The sequence below is a fragment of the Natrix helvetica genome (genome assembly GCF_964273705.1).
Source record: "Natrix helvetica genome assembly, chromosome: 7".
Classification (NCBI taxonomy): domain Eukaryota; kingdom Metazoa; phylum Chordata; class Lepidosauria; order Squamata; family Natricidae; genus Natrix; species Natrix helvetica.
The window spans coordinates 44,696,516-44,717,729 of NC_138558.1; the positions used below are offsets into that span (position 1 = coordinate 44,696,516).

The 21,214-nt window shown below is 36.7% G+C and overlaps 1 protein-coding gene across 1 annotated transcript in view; it reads left to right on the forward strand.

Moving 5' to 3' along the window:
• SORBS2 (sorbin and SH3 domain containing 2) overlaps positions 1-21,214 on the forward strand; it is a 201,500-nt gene that overhangs the window by 142,117 nt on the left and 38,169 nt on the right. Inside the window, exons 14-17 of the mRNA XM_081959704.1 lie at positions 924-1,038; positions 13,837-13,920; positions 16,028-16,084; positions 19,830-19,879. Coding sequence (XP_081815830.1) covers positions 924-1,038; positions 13,837-13,920; positions 16,028-16,084; positions 19,830-19,879 — 306 coding nt within the window. The remainder of the gene's footprint in view (positions 1-923; positions 1,039-13,836; positions 13,921-16,027; positions 16,085-19,829; positions 19,880-21,214) is intronic.

A 21,214-nucleotide genomic window follows, 5' to 3' on the forward strand; every position in this document is an offset into this window, starting at 1 on the left:
TAGCATCCCTGTCATCTTTATATTCCAGACCTAAACCAAGGAATCAACTCAAATGAGTTGTCTAAGAAGGTTATGGAAATCCCCATCACCTGCTGGAATCCATTTGGATCCAGAATACAGCAGACCACACAAATTTAATGGGCCCTTCCATCTGCATGATCGAGAAATGATCTAACTGCAGCAAAAAAAAAAAAAAAAGAACTATGTCTTCCATTCATGATGCAATTCAATCATGATGCAACTTGTGTAAAAGAAAGGTAGTTGTAATGGGTGATTACCTATGTTCATGGAGTTGCAGATCACTCAGGATATCCCCATGATTGCCATGGAGGTCAGGAAGGCCAGGAACTCCAGAACTCTACTCAGAGCCAAATATAATATAAAGAATTTAAAAACCCTTTATTCTATCAGTTGGGGAGGTATCAGGGCTATTCTAGGAGCCAGGCAAGGGAGTGTATGACAAGCAGCATGTGGGTGATATGCAGACTAAACCCTCAGCTGGTCCTTACCGCCCAATTTTACAAACAGATGGTCATTGCCTACTACCACATGTGCAAAACCCCTAGTTGCCAGAAAACTTTATTCATCACCACTTCATCTCACTCCTTTATTATCATAGACAAAGAAGGACTCAAACCTAGATAGACAAATCTTACTCATCCAGCTTTCAGTATTTATTTAGTAAAAACAACAGCTTTTTGCCTTTTGATTTTAACTATAACACTATTACTTATTTTGATATGGAATGTAATTTTCTTTGTGGTCATCTTAGAAATGCCATTCAAAATCAGGAGAATCACTATTGGGATGGAAATTTTTGTTCCAGTTTTATTTTATTTTTAAATCCATTAATTTGTTCTTAGAAAACTCTGTGATGCATGCATTGGGTGTTAGATCAGTTGTCAATTTATTTTTATTTTTAGAAATGAGTGGGAGCCTCCTGATAGAAAAGTAGATACTCGCAAATTCCGTTCAGAACCAAGAAGCATTTTTGAATATGAACCAGGAAAGTCTTCAATCCTTGAACATGAAAGACCAGTGAGTAAAGCTGATTCATTTTTATGTATAATAAATAATTCTGAAAAACATTTATTCTTTAAATCTAGCATGCTTTTGTTAAGTGTAGTAAGATGCTTTTAAGAATGACAAGACGAGCATTTTGTTCAAGAGATTTCTTTCAGATTGGAAACTATGAGTCTGCAGTATATCTGATTTGCCTCATGGTTGACTATGGCTTGCCTTGATCTCTTGCACTGCCATGCAATTGATAGATTAGATGGATTCATTTGCCTTTAAGGTATTTTCTCACACCCAGGGCAAGAAAATGCCCTAAAGACTTATCCAAACAACTTGCTGTTGAGCACATTTTTTTTTGTTTCTTCTTCTTCGAAGTTGTCCATTAGTTTTCACAGATGTCTTCTAGCGTCCATAATAGCAGAGCCATTGAAGAAGGAGCCAGGAAGATGGGGGGGGCACCTGTTCTTGACTCGGGGATCACCAGTAATAAGTAATAAATTACCCCCATCCCAATAATAAATTCCTAATGCTGGGTTCCTTTTCTTAGAGATAATGTTTAACTCAAAGTTTAATGTAGAACAAAGAGGGGAGACATTTTTCCTTATGTTGATACAGTATTTTTATTTTGGGGATTCAGTGAAAATAAATACACACATTTATTTTTGTTGCTTAAATTATAATATTTACAAGCTTCTAAACCCAATGTGGAAATGAGTGGATTTTTTTCACTATCCTTGTAATTTCATCAGCACATAAACAAGTAACATGAGAGTTGTTACACATGTGAATAAAATCTTTGTTCCAAAATCCACAAATGTTGTTATTACTGATATTTCAAATATAATAGCACAGTGCAAACTAACAGATAACTAAAATTCCTCATTAGGATTTTTGAAAACTAGGAATTAAATTAATGAAAAGCATGTTTAATGAGGCTGCAATCTTACATCTTAATACTTATTGCTAACCATTCCAGTAACCCAAAGAGTATATTTTGCTATGTCTGCTCACAAGTATTTAATTCATGGAGTAACTACTGTATGTTTATAGAAATATATATGCGGGCTGTTTGCATTGTGATTGCCACACCTTGATCTAAGCAAACTGATTGTAATTCAATCAGTATGGTCTATGCTGCTTAGTATGGAAGCAATAATTGTTCCTAAATATTTTAATTCTAAGGTTAAATATAAAACATTTTGGAATTGCTTACTTTTAAACATGGTAAATATTATTCAAAAGGCTTTGTCTTGGTTGGTTTATATGCTAAATGTTGAAATGGATTGTTGTTACTGTTGTTTTTGTTGTTATTATTTTATAATGTTACATTGTGATAGTAATACTTGAAGTTGTATTTTGTCATATTACATATGCCATAAATTAGTATTTTGTCATATTAAATATGCCATAAATTAGAATAGCCTTCCCTAACCATATTCTTCAGATGCTAGCTGGCAATTAGTAACACAAATGGAGAGTGTTAGATCAGGGAAGACTCTTGTTTATACATTGGCAAGCTTCCTTTTCTTAAGATATACTGTATCTACAATGTGGGTTATGTAAAAGTGGAGAACTTTTCATTTGTGCCGTAACTCAGCACATTTCATGATGAAATTATACTTGTGATATGTATTGTTAATAGAAGATACTATATGTAGCTGAGAGTTGGAATTTTGAATTCTTGGTGTTCTCTGAGTTTGGTTGTTTCCTCACAGACATTTTCCCCCAAGTTAGATTATCAGTGAAAGGTAGAGTGGTATATTGGAAAACAGCACCAGTTAAACAATCAGGGGGGAAAATAATATCCTAATGCAAGGACCATTAAGAAATATCTACACTAAGATTGATGGTGCAAGCTACTATATATATACTGTAAATAGCTAGCAAACTGAATCTTCTTGGTCTGATGATGGTAATGAAACATCTGCAAGAAAACAACCAAGTTCAGAGAACACCAAGAACTCTATATTGATACTACTCAATGATCATCATCATCATCATCATCATCATTGGCTAAGTGTAACAGACCAGTGTACATAACAAATTCAGTATGGTCAAAGTAATGAATCAAGACTTAATCATAGGGAAATGTGTGAATATTAAGGAAAATCCTTCTCCCAGTTTTTAGAATTGTTCACTTGGGAGAATATGCAATGGAATCCCCAGGGAAATTCTGAGTTACGTACTAGGGACTCTTTTTTCTGTCCTTCCATTGAAAGAAAGTACATCGGTAGATAAATCCCTCAGAAACAGGACAGACCAGTGTTGCTATCGACCCAGACACTAGTATAGTGTGCAATGATTGAAGAATTCTAGGACATCCTTCCATCTCCATATCACATAACAGCAGGAAAATGATCTGCCTATCAGTGTCCTGCATGTGGGGCCCCTGGAGCTGGAAGAATCAAGTGTTCTCTTTCCCTTTATCTGCAGTCACCTGGAACATTTTCAGGAATAGTGGGAAATATGCAGCTATGCACAGATGCAAATCATTCAGGCACACTTATTCAAGATTGAGACTCTGAATCCAGTACTTCTTTAAGTTTAGCAAATCACAAGTTTTGTGCAAGAATGGGAATATTCCCTCATGCCATCGCTCTGCGGAACATCTGATTACCGCAGTACTGTCTTATATGTGATATTTACTCATGTAGTATGGCTGTATTACTATTATCCTTTTCATATTTTGTATTACCTTCTCCTATTGGTATCTTATGGTTATATTACAATGTTGTTTGTATGTACACTGTGAGCTAATGCACTGGAGACAAATTCCTTGTGTGCCAATCACAATTGGCCAATAAAGAATTCTATCCTATCCTATCCTACTCTACTCTACTCTATACTCTACTCTATTCTACTCTACTCTACTCCAACTTTCTGTAGACATGCTACATGAGATCAGGATTCCCATCTCTGAACACACACACACACACACACACACACACACACACACACACACACACACCAGAAAGAAAGAAATAGCTATACAAAGAGAGGCCTCCAGCCTTTGCCAATCTCAACACAATAGACATAGAACTTAATCTTGTAGCAAACCTGCTGAACCACTGAAACTCAGTAATCTGCCAACTTCCAAAGTCTCCTGTGTATTCTGGATTGCTCATGAGGGAGATATACTGGCATAGGGTGCCCAAAAACCTTTGCTCAACACCAGACTACTGAGGCTACCTGAAAAATGGAGACTCACTTGGCAAAAGGTTAGAGGGATGTCTCTGTTTGTGTAAGTCAGGCTTATAAAACACAAGGGTTACTGTTCGCCATCACTATTCTATATCATGATTTATTGCATGAACTCTCTATTACGTAGTTCATCTTATGTAATGTTTAGAGAATATTAAGCACTTTCACTCCTCTTGTGATATTTAAACTAATGGTGGCAAAAGATCATTTCTAAGTGAGGGTATCATGCCATATTTCACACAATTAACAATTCTATGCAATTGCAATTACATTTTCTACTTTTCAATATTCAATAAGATGTATTCTTTCAATAAAATTACTTAAGGTCATCTCAGCATTAACTTTCTCTGGGTTAATTCTCGTGAGCATTTAAGAAACCAAACTTCATCTTCAAAGCCAACTAATAAAATGTTGGATGAGATGAGATTTTGGCATAGGTAATACAACTTTTCTTGGATTTAAATTCACAAACATTTGCATCAATTTACATTTCGGTGACCTCTGCTTGTGCATCTAGTAATTTTTTTAAATCTGGGCTTTGTTTCAGTGATAGAATCCAAACAAACTGAACTAATCAAATATTTTAATGATGTACAGATTTTCTTGGGCTTAGAAATTTGGGGATTTGTTGCCCAGGATTATATTTACAAAATGTTTATGAGAGTAGGAAGGAGGGTTATTGTTGGCATTTCTGTGGTAGAATTTGTGTAATATGTGATAACCTTTTAAAAATGTTTTCAATTGCAAACAGTTCCCAGATGGTGAATAAACAGAATCAGATAATCAATTGGGATTTCTTTCATTTTAAGAAACATTTTATGGTTAGTTAGATTCGGTAAATATCACTTCCAGCAAGAAAAGTGAGATATAACCTTATGTCCTATTGGAAGTTGTTATTATACTTAGTTCTTATCTTGCTAATATCAATGCTGGCAATCTGACTCAACATTACTTGGGGAATTGCACACATGCTTATTCATTTTTCATGAAAAGCATCAAGAGGTTATGAACTTAATCAGGAGAATAACAAAACATGCTAGCCAGATATATAGCCATTTCCCCTCTGGCTATCCTTCCAGCCAAAATATTCTCCCATCAAGCATTTTCCTGTTAGGAAAAGAATGTATATATGTTTTAATGAATTGTGATCTTATGCCAGGGGTGTCCAAACTTCGCAACTTTAAGACTTGTGGATTTCAACTCCCAGAATTCCCCAGCCAGCTGGCTGGGGAATTCTGGGAGTTGAAGTCCACAAGTCTCAAAGTTGCCAAGTTTGGACACCCCTGTCTTATGCAGTATTTAACCTGTTTCATGAAGTGTTTTCTTTTTGACAGTATTTAAATCTACTAATAAGAATAGTTTATTAGTCTCCATTGTATAACTAATGTTAACTTCATTTGCATAAAAAGCTATAGAGGGTAAAATCAGTCATGGCTTTCTTTAGTTGTGACACAGCTTGAGCTGAAAAATTACTGGGAAAAATATACAGCTGTTTTTTTTTTCCTGTAATGATCATTTTCTCACTGCTATTGTTAGCTTCATTTTACATAGCTCAATCAGTTCTGGTTTTTTTAAGTATTCGTTTAATGTAGCAAACTAAAACTATTCCAATATTTGAGATAAAAATGCAGTTGGTAGTCCCAATTGGTCAATCATGCACTTTGCCATTGAAATCAATTCTGTTTGAAACAGAACAAGAACTATAGGCATAATTAGATAAATTACGAATATCAGGAGAAGCTAGTATTATCTCCCTTGACTTCTCATTGATTTGCTCCAGTGATATTCATCTTTATTTTTTTCATCATTTCAAATTATCCTAGCATTTCATCACCATCTGCATCTTACTGGCCTGCTAATTATCTCACACATAACACAACCACACTCATATACACACAGATAGTGTTTTCTTAATGAAGGGAATAAATTTTTTTGATAACTGATCCGGATAAAATCTCCCTTTTTCGTCTTTGTTCAATGTTTCTGTATTCATTATGGTTGCATATAAGAATATATACAGCTATACGATGTACATTTCAACTATAAGCAGTCCCAGTGACGTGCGGTGAGGTTTATGACTGGTGAGGCACTGACACAGTGCTGGGTTTCAAATATTTTTAGACTTGTGGACTTCAACTCCCAGAATTCCACAGCCAGGCATTCTCAGTTCCAATTTAAAGTGACAGCATTTGTTTTTCTCCTTTGCTCCTTCTTTCTTTTTCTTTTTCTTCTCCTTCCCCTCCTTCCTCCCTCTCTCCCTTCCTCCCCCTCTCTCAAACACACACACACACACACACACACAAGTTGGATTGGACTATCTCTCCTACCCCTTCCCTCTCTCACTCACTCTCAAACAAACCCCCCCACACACAAAAGTTGGATTGGATATCTTTTCCAGTGGCTTGAAAGCAGCTCCTCTGCCATCCCCCCCACCCCATTCCCCTGCTGCCTTTCCCAAACACCTCCACCATTGCAAATGCAGCCTGCTGTCTGGGTGGGAAATGCCTGGAACACAATAAAGCCCACCCACCACCTCCTGCTGGCAGGCTGGGGTGAGAGGAGAGGCAGAGAAGCCGGAGGGGAGCCGAGCCGAGCCTTCCAAAAGAAAGAGGCTGGGGGAAGTGTGTGTACTACAGCATGGCTCTTTGCCTGGCTTCCTGCCTCCTCAGCCTGGCTTCCTGCCTCCTCCTGTGGTCTCCTCAGTGCTCGCTTGTGCTCTCCCTCCCCAAGTGTAGTTTGATTGCAGGTGGAGCCACGTTGCCTTTTCAAACTTGTAATCAGTGAAGCTGGGCTAGATTTTTATATAGTTTTATCCAGCTGTGTGTGTGTGAGAGAGAAATGAATGGGGGCCTGGGGAGGAAGTCACTACACTTGGGGAGGGAGAGCACCAGTGAGGTTAAGCAGAGTCATCCACGGTGAGGCAGCAACTAGCTCAGCTTTTTCCTTTTACTTTTTTTTTTTTCATGATGAGAGTGGTGAGGCTATGCCTCACTTGCCTCACCTGACTGCACGTCACTGAGCAGTCCTCTACATACGAGCATAATTGAGCTCAAAATTTCTGCTGCTAAGCAAGAAAGTTAAGTGAATTTTGCCCCATTTTACGAACTTTTTGCCACAATCACTGCAGTTGTTAAGTGAATCCCACAGTTATTAAGTGAATCCAACTTCTCCCATTGACCTTGCTTGTCAGAAGCCAGCTGGGAAGGTTACAAATGGGCTCAAAGGACCCCAAGGTAGTGCAACTGTTATAAACATATGCCAGTTGCCAAGTGACTGAATTTTGATCATATGACCATGGGGTCATAAGTCACTTTTTTCAGTACTATTGTAACAGTCACTAAATGAATGATTGTAAGTCAAGAACTACCTACTGTTAATTTATGTTGCTTAAATGTGAACGTTGATAATACAAATATTATATGATTAATTATTTTCTTGTAAATCTGAAGAAAATGCCTGACTCAATTTGGGATAGTTTGTGAGAATAACAGCATTTGTGATGCATATAGATTAGTTGTGCCAGAAAAATGGATGCTTAACAATTCTGAGTATATTAATCCATAATTTGTCACCATCCTTATTTCTGGAAAATATATGCAATATTACGCATACCCCCACAAAAAACTTCATAGAGTTGCTTTTCCCAAACTAGAACAGCTTTTTAGAATAACCTTCCAGAACATATGCCCTCTAGGTGGATTGTAAATCCAAGAATTTAGATCAACAGGATAATTAGTTTTATTTGTTATAAATTTAGTAGAACCAACATATTTAGCGGTTATGAATATTTATAACAAAAACCGTCTGAGTGAGCTTTATCTGGTGGTTTTATTGTTATTATATTTAGTTTGGTTTTTCTTTTTTCTTTATTGATGCAGACATTTTCCTGCCACCTGATAGTCTAATCCTTCATTTTTTTTCTAAGATCAAAATACTTCATTCATAAGGCATTGGGATACTGTTGATAGATTATTCAAAAGTAGGAGCTTATCTGTCTTTCAACCTACATCTTACTAGTTTTATAACCCAAGGCCTCCTGCCTGTTCAGCTCAGATAAGAGGTGTTTGGTTGTCTCTCCTGTCAATTGTAGTAGTTAGCTAGGCTTTCCAGTGTCCATTGGGGACAACATCCGTTAACAATAAATAGAGGAAGATGTCACCATTCCCAACTTGGGAACTTTCAGAAACTATTAATCAGCAAGTATTTACTATAAAATATATATTGCTCAAGTCAATGAGACATTGCTCCACAAGGTACCCAGGGTTTTAATGCACACTCCTCTATTTACAGCCATTTACAGCCTTGCCTTGCATTTGTGATCATTAGCAGGCAATGTCTCTCCCACAAATAAAGATATTTGGTGCTCTCTTCCCTAAATGTACAGGATGCTGTTCATGCTTCTGGTGATGACCAGTAAAGAAACAATGGGAGGAATAAAAATAACAGGCAAATAAAAAGAAAAGAAAAGTTAGACATTATTGACAACTAACTTTTCAGGGATTGAGAATATTAAGAGTTTTCATAGTGGCACCTGGGCATACCCTCTGGTTTGATTTAACTAGATTGTTGCTGTTTTTGTCTTCCATTCATTATACATGCAACTTGCATTGAAAGAATCTAGGCTGTTTTTCTTAGAAAACTTCTGGGTCTTCCCCCTTGTGTTGGTTTTGCCCCGATGTACCTGGAATTGGGCATTCGATCAGTGGAATGTATGGCCTGGATTAACACCTTTAAATGGTGATTTTGGGTGCTTTTTCTGGCAGTTCCTGGCAGCTACTTCTCCCTGGCATTCACGGACTCCCATATTTCTCGCTGGGAGAAAGAGCTGCTGAAGAAACTTCATCTGCTAGGTTTTACAGAGGATGCCTTGGGAAACTACGACCTCAAGGACGTCCAATTTAGGATAGTCCAACGGCTTGTGGACATTGATTTACAATATCTACGAGCTAGAGCCAACAAAACCTGCTCCCCCCTGACTCTCAACCAACTTAATAACTATGGATTGAGGATGGCTTCCTATTTTTATACCCTAACCATTCACAAGTATAGAAGAGCTTTTTCCCTAGCTCGCTTTAATGTCTTGCCCTCAGCACTTTTGGATGGTCGTTTTAAGAGGCTCCCAATTAATGAGCGGCTGTGCCCTTGTGACAGAGCCGAGGTTGAGACAGCAGAGCACGTCCTCCTATTTTGCCCCATGTATAGTGCGGACAAATATAGGTTACTGTCTCTTCTTGAAATCGTCCCTTCTAGACCTGATGGCTGTGATTTGTTTGTATATTGCCTTGGGGATGTCTCCTCTCAGGTTTCCAAGTTTTTCTTGAGAGCTGTAACCATTAGAGGACAGCGCTGTAACCTCCCTTAGTTGGGCTTTTGGTGATTGGCTGCTATGATGCTACGATCAATTCTCCTGTGTCTCTTTTGTAGTGGTCGTGTTTTAGTCTGTGACCGTAAATAAAGTATTATTATTATTATACATGCAACTGTTTTTCTTCTGTTGTGTTTATACACTAGTAACGGAAGAGCAGAGCCAAAGTATGGATCTTGCATTGTTCATATTCTGATTCTGCATTTCCATGGCATTCTCTTTTAAACAGAAGATCTGTTTAGAACACCTCTTCTTCTTCCTCTTCCTCCTCCTCCTCCTCCTCCTCCTCCTCCTCCTCCTCCTCCTCCTCCTCCTCCTCAAACGGGACAGGAAATTATAGAATTCAGGAAGAACAAAACACTTCTAACACCTGTAGGGATTGTGTCAGCAGTTGACATTCACATCAGTATTCAGGAAAATGCATTAAGGAGCCAAGAAAAAAAAAAATTATAACGTCATGACATCAGTCAGCAATTGTGACAAACTGAAATATCAGCTATCCCTGTACTTTTGCCTGCGCATAAAATATACAATGGAAAATGCTAAGATGGAAGATACGATGGAAGTATTTAGTATTTGTGCTGCTTCTAATGTGAATTATGTTGTCAGAACTTTCAGTGTAAATTCTGTCTTGAAAAGTAAAAGTTCAGCCTCAAAATTGTAAACTTATGTCTGCATGTAGCTCTCAGCATAAGAACTAAACTAAGAATGTAGGTCACCTGTTTCATACTGCCCTCTGCTGGGAGGAAAAAAACCAATAATACTTACATGCCAAATGCTGGGTTTTTATTTAGTTATTGTTTATAAAAATGTATAGGCCGCTCATCTTACCTCAGAGTAACTCTGGAGGACAGCTTACAATCATAAAAAATAAAAATGTATAAATTTAAAACGTAAATAAGTTGATACAAAATTTAAAACACTACTGCTCAGTTAATGATGGGGAGGGTGGGAGCAGGATGGGTGGGAAGTGGGATCTATTGTTAATCAATCAACCACCTCCAGTGTGATGCTCCCCCATTGAAGCCCCAAGCTAACTGGCAGAGCCTGGTCTTTAGGCTCTTCCAGAAGGTCAGGAGGGTTTTGGGGAACAAGATGTTCCACAGAGCGGATGCAATGGCAGAGAAGGCCCTTAGCCTGGATCCCGCCCACCAGAATCGTCGGGCTGATTAAACCCGCAGCATGCCTACTCTGCCAGCATTTTAACTTATATATTGAAAGATGCTCTAAAAACACAGATATAGTCCACAATTTTAAATAACACACATAAAGCCTGGCTGAAGATAAATAACTGACTACAGAAACTGTCTTTCAACTGCCACTGCTTTCTTCACTGCTGTGTTTTAATTATCAGCATTAAAACATAGAATTAGTTGGAAGATAGCTTGGAGGACTTCTAGTCCAACCTCCTGGAGATCCTATGCCATCCTTATTTTCTTTGGGCTTGATGGGATGGATACACATGATCATAGAAAGAAAGAATAACAAAATAGAATAATAGAGATGGAAGGGACACCGGAAATCCTCCAGTTCAACCCCATACTCAGACAGGAAGCCCTATACCATTTCAAACATGTGGCTGTCTAATGTCTTCTTAAAAACCTCCAGTGATGGAGCACTCACAATTTCTGGAAGCAAGTCGTTCCACTGATTAATTGTTCTCACTGTCAGGAAATTTCTCCTTGCTTCTTACCTCAACTAGTTTCCACCCATTGCTTATCATCTTGCCTTCTGCTGCTTTGGAAAATAGGTTGACCCCCTCTTCTTTGTGGCAGCCCGTCAAATATTGGAAGACCGATAGCATGTCATGCTAGTCTTTATTTTCAATATGGTAGACGTACAGAATTACTGCATCCATTCTTCATATGTTTTAGTCTCCAGTCCCCTAATCATTTTTTATTGCTCTTCTCTGCACTCTTTCTAGAGTCTCAACATCCTTTTTATATTGTGGCAATGAAAACTGGATGCACTATTCCAAGTAGGGTCTTATAAAGGCATTACAAAGTGGTACTAACACTTCCCAAGATCCTGATTCTATCCCTGTATTAATGCAGCCTAGGATTGCATTATCTTTTTTGGTGGCTGCAGCACACTGTGGGCTCATATATAAGTGGTTGTCCACTAGGACTCCTAGATCTCTCTCTCAGTTGCTACTATTGAGCCAAGTTCCATCTATTCTACACCTGTGCATTTGTTTTTTCTTGCTTAAGCAAATCAGTATTTCTCACCATTGAATTTTGTTAGATAGAGGCCAATGTTCAACTCTGTCGAGAGCCTTTTGGATCTTGAGCCTATCTTCTGGGGCATTGACTATTCCTGCCAGCTTGGTGCTGTTTACTATTTCTCCTCTGTCATAAACAATCTGAATTGTTTCTGAAGATGTTGAAGAGTATTGGGCTTAAGAACCTTGGATTACCCCACTGATTTCTTCCCTCCATTTAGATGTATGTAGTTGCATTAAGGATAACATATTGAGTGTGGTTTGTCAGACAGTTATAAATTCATCTGGTGGTGTTGCTGTCTATCCCACATTTTGGCAACTTACCAAGAAGTAGGTTGTGATCTACTTTGTCAAATGCCTTATTGAAATTTAAATATATTATGTCCACAGCATTTCACTCTTTGACTAATTTAGTCACTTTGCCAAAGAATGACATGATCTGTTTTTGACAAACCCATGTTGGCTTCTGGTTATAACTATGCTTGTATCTAGTTATTTGCAGATCTTGATTATCTTTTCCAGGCTCTTCCCGGGCATTGATGTCAGGCTGATTGGTCTATATTGGTTGGATAGTTCCCCAGTGCTCCAGGTTCTTTGAAAGATGTGGTTCAGTGGTTCCGAGATCACTTCTGCCACTTCTTCAGAACTCTTAGATGTAATCCATCTGGTGTAGTGGTGGATTTCAAAAACTTTTAGAACCTCTTCTGTAGGTGTGGCCTGCTTTGTGGGAGTGGCCTGCTGGCCATGTGACTTGGTGGGCATGGCCACTTAACAACGCTCTTGCTTAGCAACCAAAATGTTGGCTCAGAAACTCTGGCATTTGAAGCAAGACCCTTGCACCCCTAACCCTTTAGAAAAAAAACCCCAGGGGTGTTCAAACTTGACAGCTGTAAGACTTGCGGACTTCAACTCCCAGAATTCCTCCTATCGCTCTTCATCTTGATGATGTGCAGATGGGCAGTGGGAGGGAGCTGGAACCGGTTCTAAATGGCACTGTAGATTTGTGGAACCTCTTCTATAGAAAAGGTTAGAACTGGCAGGAACCCACCCCTGATCTGGTCCTTAGAGGCCAATCAGAGAGTTGAAGAGATGATATTTAATTGGCAATAAACGTTATTATGGTATATAGATATTATTTAGCATTACATACATTCTCCATGAAGGGAATCAGTCTAAGTGAGGGTTGAAATATTATTCATTATACCCATTCCAATCTCTGGTATGCTGAATAGTAAATTAGTTCCGATATACTTTTATAAGAGGATATAAGATATCCTCATGGACATCTAGGTTTATTTTCAGTTTCTTCATTGTTGGTAAGCTTTAATGGAATGACTGAGTATCATGTGATTATCCTGGATGCTATATATGGCTCTTCTCTTTCCTTCCTGCTTTTTACAAGTACACAGAATATGTTACTATATGGAGGACCATCAATATTGCATGGATATTTTTTTTTAAACTTTGCCTGAAGCTTTAGAAATGTTTAAGCTATTGTGATACTACAGCTATATGCTTGGCTTTAAAATGTAGAATTAACACACTTTCCTTCGGTGGTTCAAATCAATTCCATCTAATTATCACTGGTTGTCTAACACTTGTCTAAACAGATACTAAAAAAGCAACTTTTTTAAAAAATGAGAATATTTTAATACTTGTGTATGATAACATACTTCAAAACAAAAAAATCCATCAAAGTTACAAGAATTACATAATACAATATGTATGTGTGTGTAATATAATATGTATATATAATATGTATGTATATGTGTGTGTACATACACACATACACACTGCATTTTTTGTATTGTGTACATGCACCACAACTATTTGGAGAACAGACCAAAAAGAGGAATTCAGTCAGTGTGTGACAACTCTCAGATCAAATTTCTTTTCACCATGAACCCTCCCTTCTCCATTCCTTTGGGGTTTTTTCACCTTCTTTCTTTCCTATTATGTATGTTGAATGACATCCTGACACTTTCATCAGTGTGTGCCTTTTCCTTCCCTTTTTCCTTCACAACTGTTCCAGACTGATCGCATAAATCCAGATGACATAGATTTAGAAAATGAACCCTGGTATAAATTCTTTTCAGAACTGGAGTTTGGACATCCGGTAAGTGAGGCTAGAATATATCAGTTTTAGGGATTTGGACCAATTCACACATTTCTAGTTTTAAAAAATGCCTAGATCCCGAAAGTGCACCTATTCAAAATGGAATAATTACTGCAATTGTATTTGAAGTATGTTTTTAATGTTGCAGTTATCATACATAAATTTCATTGGTGAGGTGGAGAGAAACCTTTCAGGGTGCTTAAGAATAGTCAATAAAGTTATAATAAACCCCTTTTCACATGTTTGCTGACAGAGCTTTTTAAGTTTATAAGAAACTGATAATAATTAATTTGGATTCAGTAAGTGTTCAAGCTTTTTCACAAAAAGCTAGACAAATGCAACTTGTATTATTAGCTCTCATTTAATTTAGATTTAACAGAATAATTATTACTATAAAGCACAAAGCTATATGGAGCAAAAACATTGAAAGGGAATAAATATTCCCTAATTGAAAAGAAACTTTTTTTTCTGTATGATCAAGCATCAGCCCTCTGCTTTGGCTATTTTTCTAAATATAAATGGAATATACAATGCCATCTGCAGATTTGCAGTCTCCACAGTCATTTGGAATACAACTGCCTTCTGCTTCTGTGATGGTGTTGCTGTTATGAGGTGTGAAGGAAACTATTAGCACCACAAATGTGTAAGTACTTTGACAGAGCTACCCAGGTTTGAGGACAAAACTGTGAAACAGCACAGCTGCTAGAAGGGTAAGACAGTTCTGCATATCAGAATTTGTCCCAAACTGAACTTAGGTGCTCCTCAGTCCTCCGGAGGAGGCCATAAGACCAGCTTTTTTTTTCAGTAATTTCCAAAATAACATTTACAATAGCCAGGCTATCTTGGATTCGGAAAGTCGTGGAAGTTCTTCTTGTGATTCATAATCACAGCACAAGAGAAGCCTTCCACCATCCTTCAACGGTTTTCATCTGTCACCAAACTATGTGAATAATACAAGAATCTCACACAAATTTAGCTTTCTTGATTTTAAAGGGAAAAAAATTCAATCAGAACAGCACCCCAAAAATAGGAAAGCTCATTTGGGAACCCCATCAAAAGAAATAAATGCCTGTTTTTCACAAATGACAGATCATTGAAGAGGCATTAATGACTTTTGACAATGTTAATTGTCCGCTAAAAACCTTATTTCCCAAAAGCTGCTGCTTCCTCTGTAGCGGTGGTGTCCAACTTGTGATCCGCGGGCCAGATGCATCATGCGCTGGCCACGCCCAGTTTAGCGAAAGGGAAAAAAGTCACGATTCATCACGTGATGATGATACATCACATGACTTTCACACCCCTGCTCTGCAACAACCATCTCAGTGCAACCAAACTAGACATTATGGTAAATTCAGCCTCTACTGGAAATCAGAGCAATGTTCTGCCTTGCACTTTTCTGTGTCCTCACTTATTACAATTACAAATCTATCCCTGCCCTCTTTGTATAAATAGCTTCTGTCCATTTACTTTGGCATTTGGATCTCAGTGTATTTTGGACCCTAAATCTCTCTGTGTAACAATTTGGTATATTGAAGGAACTTTATTTTCTAGCAGCCTAACCTAAATATACTAATACTTTTTCTGATCTTAAAGAGAGCTGTTTGTTACAGTTCATTCTGTGATCCGGAATACAATCCATCATGAGCGCTTTCATTCCAGAGTCAACATCTGTTCAGGTCTAGCCCAGTGAAGAAGACAATCAGAATAGCAAAACTTGGATTGTATCCATAATTTTACAGAAAACATTAGCCTCACTGAGAACACAGCAGAGCCTCAAACAGGACCAAGTGATTATATTCTCTCTCTTTTTTTTCTCCCATCATTCTTCCATCTTTCCCAATTTAATGCTACTGAATTTGGGGGAGTTATGTTTTCCTTTAGTTTTTTAACTTCAGCTTTACTAACAACAGTGGAAAGTTCATTAAAACGATTAGCTATTATCACATATTCTTTACCCCAGACTGATCCTCTCATTTTGTTGCATTTTACCACTCTTGTAATCTGTCAACACTCAGTTTCTAACTATGTCACCTTCTCCACATGTTTCATTCCTTGCTGCCATTGATTCTTCTCCATTTCATCTCGCAATTCTACCTATATGATGCAGCCTCCTAAAAAGCTTTTGGATTATGTTCAAGACAATCCTCCAGGTCTTTCCAAAGAGGTAAATCAGCATGTTTCTTCAATGGATGGTTAAGATTTGGGGACAACATAACTATTGAATTTTCTCTTATTTAATTACAGTACATTCTGTTCACCTGCATACTATCCTACAAAACTCATTCCAATGATACAATTATAATTTCTTTCTTTTTTTTCCTAGTGTATTAACACACACAAATGACCAGCTATAATCCCATAAATATGAAATATCTTTCTATGAAAATATCTTAGCAATGCTTTCCTTATTTTATTTATTTATTTACAAAATTTACATTAACATCTCATATAATAATCGTAGGTAGCTCACAATAATCAATTGTGAATGATAGTTGTTATTATTCTGACTTTTGTTATTTATTTGAACAAAATACTGCACTAGAACATTAGAATGACAGGAATTTAAGTTATCGTGTTAGGTGAACTCATTAATCACTGTACATTTCAGGTGTTGAAATCAAAGTGTATAAACTATATACGGTAATCTGTTGGGAATCAAGAGAGTGAATTACTAATTCCAAAAAATGCTTAATATTGGTTTATATCCAAAATTCATGTAACCAGACAAGTTAAGAATTTTAAAGTATTGAAATAAATTTACAATGGATTGCACAAACTTTATTTCCTGTTTATTGTTAATTATTTATTGTGGATTGCTTCTCACCCTTCTCCCTGGCAATCTTGTTTCAGTTTTTTTATACTGTTATTTTTGACCTTCTAAGCCTCCAAGAATTATCCTGGATAGTCATAGAAATTTTAAAGAACTCAGTAAATAGTTCAAAAACACTGCATCTACAAAAAATAAAAATTCATGGCTACTTAGATCCTGAACATCTGAACAAAGAAGATAGCATTTCTCAAATCTTTGGGTTTTTGTTTTTTTAAGTTTGGGTGCTTTGATTACTATAAACGTTGATCTTTCTGGCATCAGTTGAACATGTTCTTCTTTAAAAACTCAACATTCTTAAAGCAGAAGAAACCTAATCAATTTTCTATAATAGTGTTGCACAGTTTCCTTTTGCTTACCAAGAAGTGAAAATAATAGATACGTTGTCTCCAATTTGTCTCATATACCTGTAGAATTACATATATTTAGATAATGAAGAAACTCTTAAGTCATTAACTGAGCAAAATATGTGCCTTTATTGAGTAATTGAGAGAATTAAGAGCAAACCTCAGCATATATCTTGTTGCTATTTCCTGCCCATCAAAATTTGCAACCTGATGGTGCCGATCTCTCTGCCTAAAGCCGAATAGGGCAATGGGGGGAAATGATGACTTTCCATTTCCATTTCTATCCTGTTTAACGCAAACTTTTATCCTATGGAGTCTTTATGTAAACTGCAGTCTTCAAACAATGAAGATTCTCTATATAAACAGGCCTACTCATATGCATAATAGTCTTTTTAATAAAAGTACTAAGTTGAGATTTATGAGTTCAGTCTTCTTTAAGGTTTGGGTCCCCATTCTTTAATAGTTGATTCTGCCTTATAAAAGATTTATTATATATTTCTGAAATCCCAGTCTGGCCAATGTTTACTTGAATGCTACAATTTGAATACAGAATTACATTTTCATATAGGTGTTCCTCAGCTTACAATCACGATTGGGACCAGAACGTTTGTTGCAAAGTGATGCAGTTGTTAAGGAAGTTATGTGACTGCACCCAATTTTAAGACATTTTTGCTGCAAACGTGAAGCAAATCATGCAGTCATTAAATGAATCTGATTTCCCCCATTGACTTTGCTTGTTGCAAGCCCAGAATGCTGCAAGTGTTATAAGCCACCCAGGGTTGTTGTATTAGTGAAGAGGGCAGCATAGAAATTTTAAAAAAATCTGGTTGCCATCTGGTTGTGATTATGTGAACATGGAAGTGCTGTGGTGGTCATATGTGTGAGGACTGGTTACTTTTTCAGAGCTGTCAGAATGATTTCTTTGAATGATCACTAAACAAATGGTCATAGGTTGAGGACAACCTGTGTGCATCTTCTACGGAGACAATTTGCAGAGTAATGCTGAGTAAAGTCCAAAGAATAGCCATTCCGTTAGGCAAACGATACTGTCAGTTCAAGTGGCAGAGGTTACATTGCAAGCTCCTAAACTTAAACTTGCCTGCCTTTGATGCAATAGTGGACATTCTCCCAACCCAAGCAAGAAAGTAACATTTGTCAGTCTGCACTACTTCTAAAATCACCTTTGCCTCAATAAAATGACTTAAACCACCCCAGGAAGAAATAATATTTGATGAGAAATAAAATTATAACTAGGTTAAGGGTTTGTTTTCAAATATCAACATGGGTTCTTTTCACCAGGAAAGAACTGTAACTCAGTTCTAGAGTGTAAGTTTCATATTAAAAAGTTTAATTATTGCCTCCTTCAGTTAATAACAGCAGGTAACACATGATGGGAGGGGAGGCAGCCTGAAGGATTATTGTTAGCCCTAGAGAACAAGAACGGGATGCAGTTCAGCAACTCTCAAATTCTAGTAGTTTTCTGCATAAATACAATGTAATACTGGTTAGGGGTTGTAATGCAATTTGAAGCAATGTTTTTTATATATTTTTCCCACAATGCTTTTACTTTTCTAAAAAGATCAATAGTTCAGAGTATGTAATTGCAATTGCAGTTTCTCATGTCATCTCTAAAATTACTTGAATATAAAATATATGTACTATTAATTAGACAGGTGGTTTATGTATTTGATAAGCTGTACCTGGGATGAGGTTCTTCTTTTTCCAATTCATGCTGGTTATACTGTACAGGTAGCCCTCTTTTAACAGTGATAGTTAGGATGAGCAGCTCCATCACTAAGCAATGTGGTTGTAAAGTGACATCATATGACTGCTGCAATTTACAATGGCATTTTGGGCAATTCCAGTTGCGGTCAAGCAAATCCCAAATGGTCTTTAGGTGTGACATTTTGAGATTCCCAACTTCAGCCTCCTGCTGGCTTCCCTGTTGACTTTGTTGAAGTCTGACAGTGAAGGTCACAAATGATGACCATGTGACCATGAGATGCTGTAAGTGTTGCAAGTATGTGACAGGTGCCGAGAGCCAATTGCCAGATCACAATTACATGATTGTAGGGATGCTGCTGCAGCCGCAACCACAAGGACCAGTTATAAATCTCTTCATTTCATCGTAATTGTGAAAAGTTACTGAATTAATGGTCATTAAACAAAAACTATGTGTAGTAATATATGTGGCTATTTTCAGATCAAGCCTTTACATCTGCTAAGATACCAGATGAAATTTTGTTGTTATTAAAGTTTGAATTTATACTGACAAATTTAAAGTCTTTGAATTTTCAATTAATCGTTTTAATATTACTCCTTTGTCAAAACAAAATCTTTAAGTCTGGAGACCAAACTGTCAATAAGAAGTCAATAAATGGCAATGTACACTATACAGGTTTAAACTATGTTTACAGATAATTTCCACCTTGATTTGATTTTAATAATGTAGCAAGTAAGACCTCTGATTTTTAATTACTTTTTTCATTGCTATAGTTTCCAATATCTAGTCAATATAAGGATACAAGGTTTAATTTGAGAAACTGGGTGGGAAAAAAAATTCTGAAGCCATTAGCTCCAGTATTAAAAACAGCATTTGAAATTAGTTTAAAAGTTACCCAACTTTCAATTACATAGTTAATACTAATGATTGTGAGAGTCTTCAATCAATCAATATAATGTTTTATTGTGAATATTTTTGAAATTCAATTTAAGATGTTTGCTTATTTCTGCAGGCATCTTTATACTACAGTCCAGCTGACAGACGTGTGGATAGACCTTCTAGGTAAGAGAAATCAAATATATAAATACAAGTAGAAAGAAAAAGGCTACTTCAACAATTGTTACATTAGATGCTTGGAATTTTTTTTCCCTACAGAAACATAATTCTATATCCCTTTTTAGGTTAAGAACAGTATAAATTGAAGTTTTCCTGCAAGCATTCTCACTTTATGCAGCCCCTGTAATTTCATGGTGTCATTTTCTCTTTGAATTAAGCATAATTTATCTGTATGTGCTACAGCTGTATTTCTCAACCTTCTCAACCTCCAGAGGTGTAGATTTGGACTCCCCAAATTACCCAACTAGCAGTCTTAAAGTGACCAAGGTTAAGAAACACTGCTACAGAATAAGATTTCTGTGATCATCCTGTATCCTTTGCTATTTTCATAAGATTCTTTTTGTAAAGGCATGTGATGATTGAATGACAAAATTTCCAAGCATAGTAACACAGTGTACATCTTCCCATTTATATTCCAGAGAGAGGAAGGAACATAAGAGAGGGAGATTTGGGAAATGTAGAGCGCAGGACCTGTGTTCTGGGAAAAAGTCTATCTATAAAATACTATGGATATAATTAGAGCCATGAATGATAAATATTAACAGACTATAGATAGATTATAACTGCTTTACTTCATATTGCAATGTATTTTAAGTAATTTAGTAAAACGTAATTTGCTTCTTTGTGTAAATGTGTCATAATATATCTTCTCCACATCCTACCTAGTCATACAAACTAAAACAAAAAAGCAAAATTTCTCAACCAGCAGAGATGGTAATATAGTAGTATGAATTTATGGAAAGTGTAATATCCCAGGCTTTGGAAATGTAAAACTAGAAATAAAAGGCTACAAGTACACCTATTAATTATGATAGCTATGTATTTATATGAACTTGAATGAAATTAAATGTATCATTAATCCAGATATATATTTTGATGCAGCCTTTCTCAACCTCATCTTGCAAATATGTTGGGATTATAACTCACAATTCTGGGAATCTTGGTCTTTGCATTTATGTACGTATAGGGGTGCCACGTTGGGAGAGAGTGTGTTTTGAGATGTAAAGTAAAACATGATAACATTCAGAAATCCTAAGAATCAGTCCAAGAATATTCTTATCTCTGCAGTACAAACAGGAAGGAAGGAAGGAAGGAGAATATGTAGCTGTAGAAAAAAATATTCATATCACACTTTCAATGTGTTATTTTTATACAAACACATATCCATGTTGACCTAAAGCAGATAATCCATAATCCATAAATATGGTTTAAGAAGGTACTATTCTTCTATCTTTCTCAAATGCCATAATATTTTTTCACTCTGAGTAAAGAGTAGACTAG